At 42.1% G+C, this 13,068-nt stretch overlaps 2 protein-coding genes across 2 annotated transcripts; both read right to left on the bottom strand.

Annotated features, from left to right (window-relative positions):
- Positions 1–262: 262 nt before the first annotated feature.
- LOC130380468 (uncharacterized) lies at positions 263–3,801 on the bottom strand. The gene is made up of 6 exons (XM_056587692.1): positions 3,614–3,801; positions 3,211–3,496; positions 2,804–2,940; positions 1,525–1,744; positions 935–1,104; positions 263–636 (listed from the first exon to the last, which is right to left on the bottom strand). Exons 1-6 carry the CDS (start codon positions 3,678–3,680, stop codon positions 566–568), a joined length of 951 nt encoding a protein of 316 aa, XP_056443667.1. The 5' UTR covers positions 3,681–3,801; the 3' UTR covers positions 263–565.
- A 2,937-nt stretch (positions 3,802–6,738) lies between these two features.
- Positions 6,739–9,121, bottom strand: LOC130381000 (E3 ubiquitin-protein ligase TRIM47-like; the record flags this gene model as incomplete). The annotated part of the gene is made up of 3 exons (XM_056588421.1): positions 6,739–7,110; positions 8,282–8,359; positions 8,423–9,121. Coding segments are annotated over 3 exons (1,149 nt in total), but the record flags the coding sequence as incomplete, so codon positions are not given.
- Positions 9,122–13,068: the final 3,947 nt, after the last annotated feature.

Below are 13,068 nucleotides of genomic sequence, written 5' to 3'. Positions count from 1 at the left end.
GACTCTTAGCAGAACGGCTGATCAAAATAAATGAAGAGAAAAATATATTGATGGAGAGATTATGTATATAGGGAGTTAAACCAAAGGGGGTTAAAGCAAAGAACAACACCCCCTCATCCAACAACATGGCAGCAGTTATAACCTAGTATATAAAACCTTAGATAATCAACTATGTATTCTAATGGCCAATCAGTTGACATTTATTTTTTTAAACAGTTGAGACATTCAATAACTTATCAAAGGAAACTAAGTTGTTCTCTTTATTCAATAATTTTCAAGACACAGAAATAAAACCTGACAAATATTTTATTTAGGGTTTTGATAGCATCTTCTCACAATCTCCACATTTCGAATCAAAGGACCAATGCAACGTCAACTATATCTGCTCATAATGATGTTCATTGATCATATTCTAAACGTAAATGTTTTACTTCTACGCGTTTCCACGTTCAAGCTATTACAGCACTAATTCCATGGATATATATCTTCTGTTAGTTGGCTAGCTACCACAGACAAGCTCTGTGCTAAAGCATTCAGGATCTTTGCATTCTCCAATGAGACCAACCTAGTTTTTACAGGTTGGTTTCACCCTTGTCGTACTATAGAAGCGCACCTTCTTCCCTCCTTCTGTCGGACCTGCGAACGACAGATACAAGAAGGTTAATAAAAGTTGTGTAAAAGACATAGAGCTCATTTCACTCCTCATTCATACTTCTAGGTGGAGCTTAGTTCTGGAGAGATTTTCCCAAAAAGGAAGCTTCAACCTGTTACTGTTTCAAACTATGAATCATGTCAGACATTCAAAGAAGTTAACTGAAAAATAGGATCTTCTTTGAGAGTTGTATGTCACACTGGTCTGTGTGTCACAGAAGTTGGGGCATGCCTGCAGATTGTAAGAAGGTCCTGGTTTTGGCTCTATGGACTAGACACCAACCTGTGAAACAGATGAAGTTAAGATGTTCCCCACAAAAGCGTTGCCTCCATGTGGAACGTTCCGAGCTGGAAACGCCCCCACAGGGGCTGGACTCCTGTGAGGCCTCGTCCCACTGGGTGAAGTCCATTGGGTCACCGGACATCCAGAACCAAGAGCTTCCTTGAATAGACCTACAGACATGGAAAGGGTTAAAGTGTTACCTTTAAAGCAATTGAGCTTTGCTTATTTTCATGTAAATTAATAGAAGCCTAAGTGATCGGATGGACAGACAGATGATCATAACGACAGACTTTTTTGCTTCAAAGACACTTTAGGCTCAGTTATGGTTCCATTTCGACACAACATAACAACCACGCAGATGCTTCGATGCAGTCGTGAACCTCTTTCGGTTCTGCGTCGGGTTTTAGTGAGCGGACCAATCACAGCCCTTGCTGCTGCGTCGCCTCGATGCAAGGTTAACATTTTTGGGAGGCGCACGTCCGGTCCTTGCGGTGGACGCAGGGAGGGTCCGCAAGGACGTAATTGGTCCGTAAACCCCCTTACGTTGCATTAACGTCGACCATAACTGAACCGTAAGGCCTGGCCAGTACCTGCGCAGCCCCACCCAGAGATGGCTGGTTAGTGGGAAGGGGGCGCGAGCCACCAGATGGTCAACTATCTTCTGCTCCACCGGGCCCCTGAGAGTCAGCAGGTCCCAGTGATAGTCTCTGCAGTAGAACAGGGCGTCTGACCAGCACAGCCGCTTCCCCACCAGGGTGACGTTCATCCCCACCCCCGGAGTGCTGATGGAGGGTGGAGGGGGGGCCAACTCTAGGGGACCAAAAGACAGCGTTGGGGTGAGGGATTTACACTCTTAGCCCTGTAAGTGTACATTAAGGCAACTTTGAGAAAGAAACACCTAATCCCTCCCTAATATTCTACTAAAGATCCCATATTATGCTTTTTTGGGGTTAATAATTGCATTTGGGGGTACAACTAGAATAGGGTTACTTGCATGTATGTTAGAAATACCCCATACTATTCTCACACTGTTTCATTTCTGAAAAAACGATTTCAGCGTCTCTCTCGGTGGGTAAGAATACTCCCCCTGGCTCACACTTAGTTTTTCTAGTTTAGCAGACATAAAACATGCATACAGTACATACATATAACAATCTAAATCAAAGGGAAAAGTCTAAAAAGCATGATATCACCCCTTTAAGGCCTTTGGTAGACACAAATGTTAAAAAGCGTCATAGCGACACTAAATTAATCCCTTGTGTGGGACGTTTAGAAACACTTTATGTAGGCCTACGGCAAATCTAAATCTTCAGACAGTTGACTCCACATTAATTTTTCTCCAAACAAAAAGGGACGGCCAGTCAAATCTCAGCACACTTGAACTCCCACTAATGTGAAGCGCTATGAGGTTTCTTCGACCATTCATGTGAAAACAGACAGCGTACACTTCTGCTTCGTCTGCAGTGGCTACTGATTAGCAGCCATCATGGCTCCCGATTGGCTATCATCTTTCCCACACGACGACCCATACACACTCAACTTTGTAACTCCTTTTCAAAACAAACATAATATTGTTACGATGTACTATGCATGTTATATATATAATATGTATGTTACATATTTCTAATGCAATAAAAATCATGTTTAGCATGAACACAAGTTGATGATGTAAGCAATAGGCTACATTTTAATTTGCCAAAACGCCTCCCAATGACAGTCGCCGTACAGTCGCTTTGCCTAATATTAAACAGGGATGAGTTCGCACACCGCACGGGTATAACCGGAAACCGTGTTACCCTAACCCACAGGTGCACTTATACACCCATCCCCACACCAATGATGCCATGGATTGATAGAATGGGTTCCTACCTCCGTACACTTTGACCTCACACAACGTCAAGTATGTGTAGTTGATGGGCTTGTAGAAGTTGACATACATTCCTTCCATTCCCCAGCAATGGACAGTCTGAGTCAAGCCGTCGGGGACATCGTGGATGATGGCACACCTGAGGGAGAGAGAGCAAGAGAGATGATACAGTCGCCCGGTGAAGGTAGGCCTCAGAATACAGAAACCAAACTCGTTCATTCATATATATTTTTACGTAGTTATATGTCTTGTATCATCGTCAACGTAGTAATCAACCACACTTTATCACTGCAACTAAAATAGGGCTGCTGTTTAGAGAAAACGGTTTTAAATGACATCAGGCTAGTTAAAAAGGATCACAGTGTTTCCAGGGGATTAAAGCCTAGTCGGAAGTTGCATAGTGACTCACCTCGGGTTGTCGTTGCCGTTGTTCGCCAGTGAATTGCCAATGTGTATTTCCACGCCGTCGAGCCTCTTCCGATATTCGTTCCGATTAGTGATCTCGATCACCGACACCCTGTGCACACCGTCCAGCTGGAGCCTCCACCACGGATTGTCCGTCTGATAGGTGTGAGTGCAGCTGTGCTCCCCAAGAGGGCTGCAGCTCTCATCGATGGCCCATTCAGCGCTCCTGCTCAAGAAGGTGGAAGACTGAACGGCCGAGCCCCTCAGCGGCACGTCAATGCTGGATGCAGCTTTTAGAGCGAGTGAAACCACACAGCAGAGTTTAGTCAAGTTGCGTTTCACTCTTCAAAAACACATGAAAATACTGGTATGTTTGGATAACTTGCTTCAGCCCCACATGTAAATACCTGAACATCCAGGTGACTCCCGCGGGTGGATGAGAACACCTGGTGAGACAATACATGATCGGTACATCAGGGATAAAACCAGGACAGGGTGTTCTCTGATTGGAAAGCAATCTACGAGGAAATGCTAATGCTGCTGTATATTACTAATAAATAACTTACTAAATAACTGAACAAAGACAACTATTGTAACAATCTAATATTACTATTTAAAGGAAGAATACCAATACTACCTATCGTAAAATGACGACAGAGAGGGTACTGCCTTGTCTCATCTTGCATTAGCACATAATAATTTAGATGTAAATGTTACTGCTGTTATTCTTCATTATTTGAGATATCACAGATACCCCAAATCCCAAAATATTTAACTGTCAAACATACGTTTCCATTATGTGGCTGGTTAATTGAACTTAATTCAATAAAACGGACTCGATGATAAATAGAGCAGTGATGAGTGGAATACTTACCGATGAAACTGCAGATGAGACGACTGGACCCCATGGTTCTGTAGAAACAAAATCCTCAGTGACCGACAATGGCTGATGCTAGCCTCTACACAACCCCCTGTATAAATCGAATAATCAGATCAAAGAGAGAATAATGGATAATTTACTATGGATAACTAACTATAACTTACATCATATTATTATAATCTGTGGAATTCATCCAATGAGGAGGTCGCGATTACAGAGGTGCCGGAGATCTGATTAACGTTGTGCCTTCAGTTTGAAGATGACAGCCTACTCACCACCAGCAGAGCCCTGCGGTCCTTCTTGGATGTGTGACGTATTTACATCTATTGTCCATTTTCCTTAATTCAAACAAAGGCTCTCATTTGCAAATACATCCGCCGACAGGCAGCGTACTTCAAGCATATTATATGAAAAAAGGGTTGACTGGGGAAGGTGTGGAAGGGCAGTGGTGGTGAGGACATCTGTTGATCTGGTAGGTCTGGGGGAGAAAGGGTCATGGACCGAACGCACGCAACGCGCCACAGCCCCCGGTCCTGGCACACAGGCGTCCAGATGAAACTCAACAAAACTGGCTCTAAAAACAGAGCCGTGTGCAGCGCAGCCATGGTGTTGCATCTTCTGACGTGACGATGGGGCCTAGTAAAACATTATATGAACACAACAACGGGAATTATAGTCGAACATACCCATTGGTGTGGCTGAGGCTTTCCTTATTCAAGTCAGTCATGTTGGCTCATGTTCACAAACTCAATCTGATTTTGTTTGTAGGCCTATAGCCCTTAATCACAGTTACAAAGGGCTTAACAGGTATAATAGTGATGACCCCTTTGATGCTGATTCTTCAGCAGGGAAAAAAATGTGTTATCATTTGTGAGATCAGATCTAATCCAGCGAGGAGCAGAACCTTTGATGACAACATCGTGTTCGAGATGAGGAAGAAGAATGCTGTGGTCCACTGTGTCGAAGGCAGCGCTGGGGTCGAGCATCACCAGCATGGAGCTTGCATTGCTATCCATATTATTTATGTTGTGTGATGTGTGTGCTACATAAATAACAATGAGGAAAGTTTTTACTTTTTTTTTTACTTTTTTATTACAGGGTAAAGGGCCGTAAAAAGGCACCATTGGTACTGGGGCCTAATTCAAGGTACCTGCTGCGTCACACGCTCTAAAGGGCTCAACAGAGGTCAATGAGACAAGGGGAAATATACAAAGTGGGAACAAAACTAAAACTGTGGAATCCAAACAAGTGTGAAAAATATCAGAAATCTCTTTCAATATGCATAAAGATCAAAAATGTGATGATTTGTTAAATGTTTGAATAATGGTTAAAGGTAAAAAGGATTGATTCACGGGAATCGCATTGACTCCCATTACAGAATAGAATTAATAGATATTAAATTAAATATTTGAAAAAATATTAAGTAATTGGTACCACAATGTGTTAAAAAAAAGTATGCACTCAACACCTGCTATGCTCTCATCCTCTCCCCTGAAATGCAAACCAACACCTTCCTATTTGGCTGAGGTCAAAATGTTTTATTTTGCATCTGTGCATACAATTTAGTTCTTTCCGGACACAGCTTAGTAACATTTTTGAAAAGAGGATAGAGAGAGATTTTCCCATTTCGGTTGACGGTGTGATCCTGTAGAATTGCAGCAACGTTAAATGAAGGCAGCCTTGTAGTGAATACCCATACCCAGGCCATACAGTATGTTAAGTGACTGGTTGAATATTGCTGCCAGTCCGTTAGAGGCTGGATTGTACGGGGCTGACTTAAAATGTTATACACCAGTAGATCCGTATAAAAACACACGGGAGAACACACAGGAGGTTTTACTACTCATTATTTAGACCTCTGGTTAGTGTGAGTAAGATCATTACTGACCACATTACTGACCGGAAGTCATTACTGACCAGAATAAACTAATATTCCCCCTTTTTCACAAAGTCAATATGAATACATCCATGGCTGCTCAGGCCATATCCATTGCTTGCCGTTGTTAGGCACATTTCTGTACTGTTGGCATGTTTAAAAGATAGTCACAATTTCTTTAATGTCCTAATCTAGGCTGGTGATGTAGCCTGGTTTTTATGAAACGTGGCCTATCATTGGCCCAAAGGTGTCCGTAGGTCTGTGCCGCAATTAAGCATGCATTCCCAGACACAGTATGGGTCTCTCTCTATTTACCGGATACCGTCATTTGCATCTATTTTTAAACGACTTGCTCTGGCGGCAGTCCGGCAGCTCTGGCGGGGGGAGCTTCAGCGGCAGCCCGGCACCTCCGCCCGACTTCATGCCAGGCAATCACATGGAAAACTGACAAATTAGACATCTATTATTGTATGGAATATCCCTGCTTCTGAAATGCGTGAACACCTCCTCCCAGCGCTCATCGGCTGGTCCACAAAATCTTAGCCATGCTCTGCTTGGAGGGGGGTGGGAAAGTGGGAGGTAATATTCAAATGTGCCCCCTTCCTACGTAGGAGGGGGCGCCGAAACTGACTCACTCTTTTGTGAGTCAGTTGTGAGGTCCTGAGTGAACGTTGAATGGAAGGTGTGGATGTGTGTCCGTTTGCCTGAGGAGCCTCCCACATCTGGGGACACACTGTAGAAGGACAGAATGCCAGCAGATTGGTGCAGATACACTCCTATTCTTTTAAAGTGATCGGGGGGGGGGGAGACAATATTGTTTCATTACCGTTGTACCAGGAAGAGTAAACATTATCAACATCATTAGCATCCTCACCATGAAGACACCAGGACATGTGGTTCTGTCCAATTAAGCTGTCGTCCCTCCTTCCTCTCCTTGTGATTCCTCTGTATGTCACTCCTATATCCACCTCGCCTTGCCAATCTACCTCCCAATAACAGCGGCCAGTCAGACCCTCTCTACACAACACCTGTCTTCGGTAGTCAAATCTTTCTGGGTGGTCAGGATACCTCTGTGTTATTCCAAGCTGCATCACCTTTCTGTTGTCTTCACACAGAAAGAGATGTCTGTGTTCGGGTCCAGAGTGAGTTCACAGGCATCTGAAGGGAAAACAAGACATAATTAGGCCATTTTACCACACAGAATTGCCCTAATGAGGTAGTCATTCAAATAATTTCAAATTATTGAAATTATTTAAATACTAATGTATATAAGTATAATTATAAACAGCATTCCATTAATGTGATCGGATCTTTTATGTTTGCTTTAACTTTCTGCTAATTCTTAAATACATTGTACTTTCTAAAAAGCTTTTTTAACTTTGCCTTTATTTTCTATTTTAATACAAAAAAGCCTTTTTACTTTCTATTTTACCCATTTCTTTGCATGTTTTCTTTTACTTATCTTTTATTTTATTTTATTGTATGACAATGTTTATATGTGAAGCACTTTGAGTCTGCCTTGTGTATGAAAAGTGCTATATAAATAAAGTTGCCTTGCCTTTCCTTGCCTAATAGTAAAAAGTTATTTTATGTAAATTATAATTGTAATTTTTTTTAATATCAAAAATAAATAACCTGTTTAGTAACATGATTATGTCTGATATAATAATGATAGTAATGATTAATATAATTTTTTAAAATCATAAAATATTAATCCAGACATATTCCTAATAATTATTAGCAAATATTATGAGCAAGCATTATAGAATAACATAAAAGGCCTTATAACAACAATGATTAAAACAAAATAGTTAAAATAGAATACACACATAATTTATGTAAAAATAATTATTACTTACTATTATTAATGATGATGGTACCATGAATATTATTCAATTGTGTTTAACAATAAAATACTACCAACCCTACTAACATTGTCAAGAATTAATACAAATACAATAATACACATTAGATTTTACACTTACACTTCTTTACACCTGTTTTCAGGTCAGGTAGCTTATTCATCTCCATGAAGTCTGGGAGTTTCTTCATTACATCTCCATCATGTACTTGTTTCCCATCCTCAGACAGGATGAGACTGGGACTAGGTGTATCAGGATCCAGAGTCACATCTACTTCATACTTCTGGACCCTCTTCAGTTCAGCATCACGCAGCTTCTTCATCTCCATGTCCAGCTGATCCAGGGATCTCCTCAAGGTCCCTACGTATGACGGAGGACGGACCTCCACTGTCGTCCAGTCCCTGGTGGGTGGAGGATCCTTCAGGGATCTGAAGGCCTGGAGGAAGTGGAGGTGGTCTTTAGTGTGTGAGAGCTGCTTTACCTCTGAGGTTCTATTGGTCAGATCTTCTTTCTCCTGCTCCAGCTCTTTGATTAGGTCTTCAGCTTGTTTCTCTGTGTCTTTCAGTCTCTCTTTAACCATTTTGTTGAGATCATCCTGGCACTTTTCAATGCAGCGCATCAGAGCAGTGATGACCTGTACACCATCAGCTATCTCTCTGTCTGCATCTGCTTTGCTGCGTTTAACTGTGTCTTTAATCTCGTGAATATTTTTTTGTCTCTCCTGGATCATCTGCTGAACTTCAGCCTCTATCTTCCCCAGCTTGGCCGTCTTCACTTCATATTCCTCCTTTAGAGGTACAACAGGATGGGACTTGTGGTCTGTCTCTGTGCAGAACTGACACACACACACCTGTTCAGTCTGGCAGAAGAGCTCAAGAAGTCGGTCGTGTTTCTTACACATCCTGTCTTCCAGACGGTCCATAGGCTCGACCAGCCGATGTTTCTTCAGGACTTCGACTCTCTGATGTGGCTCCAGGTGGGTTTGGCAGAAAGAGATAAGACACACTAGGCAGGACTTCACGGCCTTCAGTTGGGTACCAGTACAGACATCACAGGGAACTTCAGCTGGTTCAACACAAGGCTGCTCTTCTACTCGTACGGATGTTCTAAACTGAGCGGCCAGCTCTGATAAAAGGGTATTGACTCGTAGAAAGGGTCTAGTTTGAAAAAGCTCGTTGCAAACAGGACAATTGTACCAGACTCTATCATCCCAATACTTTGTAACACAGGTTCTGCAGAAGTTGTGTCCACATGGTGTGGAAACTGGGCTGCTGAACACATCCAGACAGATGGAACATGAAAAGTTCTCCTCAGACCAGGAAGTGATAGCAGAGGCCATTCCTAGACACAGACGACAAGGTTTATATATTGAGCAATCCCATTATATCTTCATTCCATGATCTGAAAAGAGATTTAACTTCTCATAAAGTTGTTCTGTTTTTCTCACCTTGTTGTTGTTTCTGTCTGTCGGACTATTAGTTTCACAATGTTTTTTTTTTGTCCTCCTGAAAGAGAGAACTGCTTCCACGTCGGATGGATTTGGTTTCTGGGAATGTTAAGTTTAGTTTCCTGATCAACACTTCCTCTCCACTCCTCCCCTAACACCTGGCTCCTCCCCTAACACCTGGCTCCGCCCCCACATACACACAGTTAACATAGGGCACATTAATTTAAGTTGTAGGCTACTTCAAATGCATTGATGTGTGTTCAAATATGTTTAATCTTTAAAAGACAAAACACAGACCAAGACCTGGTGCAGAACCAGAGACATTGTGGTGATTTAATGGTGATTTGCAGCTTTAACTGGGATGAAAGGCTTTTCAAAAAATATTGACTCGACTTATTGAGGCTGGTAGTTCGCTCTACAGTCTCCCATGAAAACAAACCTCTCCCTGTGTGTCCAGGTTATATGTGCTATTATGGTTTATGATTTAATATTGGGTTAACCATGGTGGTTATACAAGGCTTATCTCCCGGACTTTAACCTCATAAAACATAATATCCACGAGCTATCTGCCTCAGGGTAGGGCAGACAAACTTGACTGACGTCCCAATTCAGAGAAGACAAACACACAAAAGTACTTTTAACTAATATAACGTACAACCACAAAACGAACCTATAACTAAGACTAGCACGCTGTCTAGCTCAGATCTACCGAAAAAAAACTACAATGATTCTGGCTAACGTTAGCCTTAAGCCTGTTTGTGTGTATATATGTATGTGTATATGTATATGTGTGTGTATATGTTGATATATATATGTGTGTGTGTGTGCATGTGTGTGTGTGTGTGTGAGCAGTTTTCTGGTTGGCGCCACAGGGGAGGTGCGACTCGCGGCACGCAAAGATAAAATACACATCTGTGTGCAGCTCTATTGATATCGTGAATTGTGCGTGCGTGCATTAGTTTTAAAATGCATCGTTTTCTTGTCCCAAGTCAACAGATTAAGTCAGCATTAAGGGAGGAGACAGGACCATGCGAAAAACGTAAGAAATATGATCCTGAATGTGTTTCTGGTTGTCTGTGGAGAGCGAGTTCTCCCAGAACTCCACTAAGGCTATGAAAGTCCTAATCCCCTTCACCTCCACTTCCTTGTGTGAGTGTGGGTTATCCGCACTGACAAAACCCTAACCCATGCTGGTTATGATGGTAACAGCTAAAAGTGAGAGTAGTGTGTGTGTGTAGTGTGTGTGTGTACCTTTCAACTCCCAGCAGAAAGGTACTGGGTTTGATCCCCAATGTCTGCAGCCTAACCTGTAGCATCCTATAGAGCAAGATGCCCCCTGACCCCTACCTGTTCCATAACCAGACATATCTTTAAACCCTCTCTGACCCCTCCCTGCTCCTGGCAATTTGCATGCAAACGTCAAACGCAGGGAGCGGGCCGTCGATCCACAGCCGCAACAAAATCATATGAAATGCCCCAGTTAAAATTCTTGAAAATCATTACAGAGGCACCTGGGGACATGCAGAATAAGGCAGAGTTTCAATTTGTATTTATTTGACTCTATATATACTCGATATATTATGATTTCATTTTCCTTTGTTAAGGGAAATGTATAAATATGTCTTCAGTTGTCATGTATATATGTAACCGGCCTGGCCTCAGTACCAGTTAGCTGCGTTGTGTGTTTAACGTCAGGCAGACGATGGGGGACTGGCTTTGGCACTGGATATTTATTGTTTCTGTCAAGTGCTTTAGACAAAAAATAAAACATTGTTCGTCATCCACCCATAACCCACACCGTTCTCGGCCAGATCCAAAGTCATCTCACAATAATTAGTAAATGCATATCCTGCAGAAATAGCGGTGCTGGGAAACAAGTGCTGTAGTACAAAGTGTGGTTGAAAATATTTTTTAATAAAGCCACATAGCTGTGTTGTGTCAATTCCACATAAGTGAATTGATTTGAACAAAAGTTCAAAAGTCTAAATGGAGTAAAAACAATGTAAACGTGCACACCATTTAAGAAAATGTAAATGGTTGGAAACAAATAAAGTGACAGCTGAAGGAAAAGTGCAAAGCATTGCTAAAAATGCAGAAATGTAAAATTAATTTAACTGAAGATTCTGAAAGGTTGTGTGTGTGTGTGTGTGTGTGTGTGTGTGTGTGTGTGTGTGTGTGTGTGTGTGTGTGTGTGTGCGTGTGTGTGCGTGTGTGTGTGTGTGTGTGTGTGTGTGTGTGTGTGTGTGTGTGTGTGTGTGTGTGTGTGTGTGTGTGTGTGTGTGTGTGTGTGTGTGCTCCCCTTAAAGCTTCGTAGTAGATATTTTACAACACTGTCGTAACAACTCGTTGACGACCCTTCCTCATCCACTTCTACCTAGCTAGCCATGTGCATTCGTTTTCAAAGAAGCCGACGAATTTGTGGAGCCATGTCCGAGGTAGTTGTTCATAAAGAGTAGACAAGGTTAAACATTTTGAAATGGTGTATTTCTGTTACAATAAACATAAACCCATCCTTTTTTATAGTTGACGGGGAGTTGTTATATATCCTAGATTAGAATTGTTTAATCTTTGGTTGTTCAACAGAACGATCAGTGTAAGAGTGTTGGCCAACATAATCCATAACGTTAGCACGGACAATTTGCGCAGCAATCATACATTAATGTATCTGCTCAAGTACGTCACTTGTGTACGGAATTGCAGGGAGTTGGATTCAGACATCGAGAGGGTATGCTGTCGCCAGTCCCCGCAGGAGAGTTGTCATAGCCAGATGCTGTGTCTGGAAGATTAGGGACACATTTATGTTTACGTGTAAATGTTTGCAAATAAACATTGTAAATAAATATTGTGCCGACCAGCGCGGGAAGGACGAGACTGGAGTTGTCACGTTAAAATTGTACCAGGGGCGAAAATTGTACCGGCCTACGTCATCTGTTGTTTACATCTTGACAACCTGCCTGGTAACAGACGACGCGATCGTCTGTTGCCGGGCAGGTTGCAAAAAACATTCGGCTCATGTTTTCAAAAGACGGAATAACATAATACAGATAACGGATCGCTAGATAACACTTGTTTTTACTTTATATTTGTATTGTATTTAATTGTTTAATCGAATAGCAACAGACGACGCGATCGTCTGTTGCCGGGAAACGGGCGATCGCGTCAAATGACGTAGGAAGGTTCTTGAACATTCGCGATCTTTCATGCTCGTTCATTGCACTCCTTCATTGAGAACACAGACAGAACACTTATTTTAATATTAATATTTATTGGCGTTGCTAACTTTATATTTGTATTGTATTTAATTGTTTAATCGCATTTATGAATGTTCAAGAACCTTCCTACGTCATTTGACGCGATCGCCCGTTTCCCGGCAACAGACGATCGCGTCGTCTTTTGCTATTCGATTAAACAATTAAATACAATACAAATATAAAGTAAAAACAAGTGTTATCTAGCGATACGTATCTGTATTATGTTATTCCGTCTTTTGGAAACATGAGCCGAATGTTTTTTGCAACCTGCACGGCAACAGACGATCGCGTCGTCTGTTACCAGGTAGGTTGTCAAGATGTCAACAACAGATGACGTAGGCCGGTACAATTTTCGCCCCCGGTACAATTTTAACGTGACAGAGCCCATGTTAAGCGGTTATGCAACTCTCGCGCCCCTTACACTGCACGAATACGAGTGTTGCCATTAATGAACACACACACGACACACCGGAACACACTCAAGATAACTGATCAACATAAACATCTCGGTGACGGTGTCGGCAACAATAACTCAACAGCAACGTC

This window comes from Gadus chalcogrammus, chromosome 4, assembly GCF_026213295.1.
Source record: "Gadus chalcogrammus isolate NIFS_2021 chromosome 4, NIFS_Gcha_1.0, whole genome shotgun sequence".
In the NCBI taxonomy this organism is placed as follows: Eukaryota; Metazoa; Chordata; class Actinopteri; order Gadiformes; family Gadidae; genus Gadus; species Gadus chalcogrammus.
The sequence above is the reverse complement of the archived record's forward strand: the minus strand, read 5'-3'. Positions and strand labels throughout refer to the sequence as shown.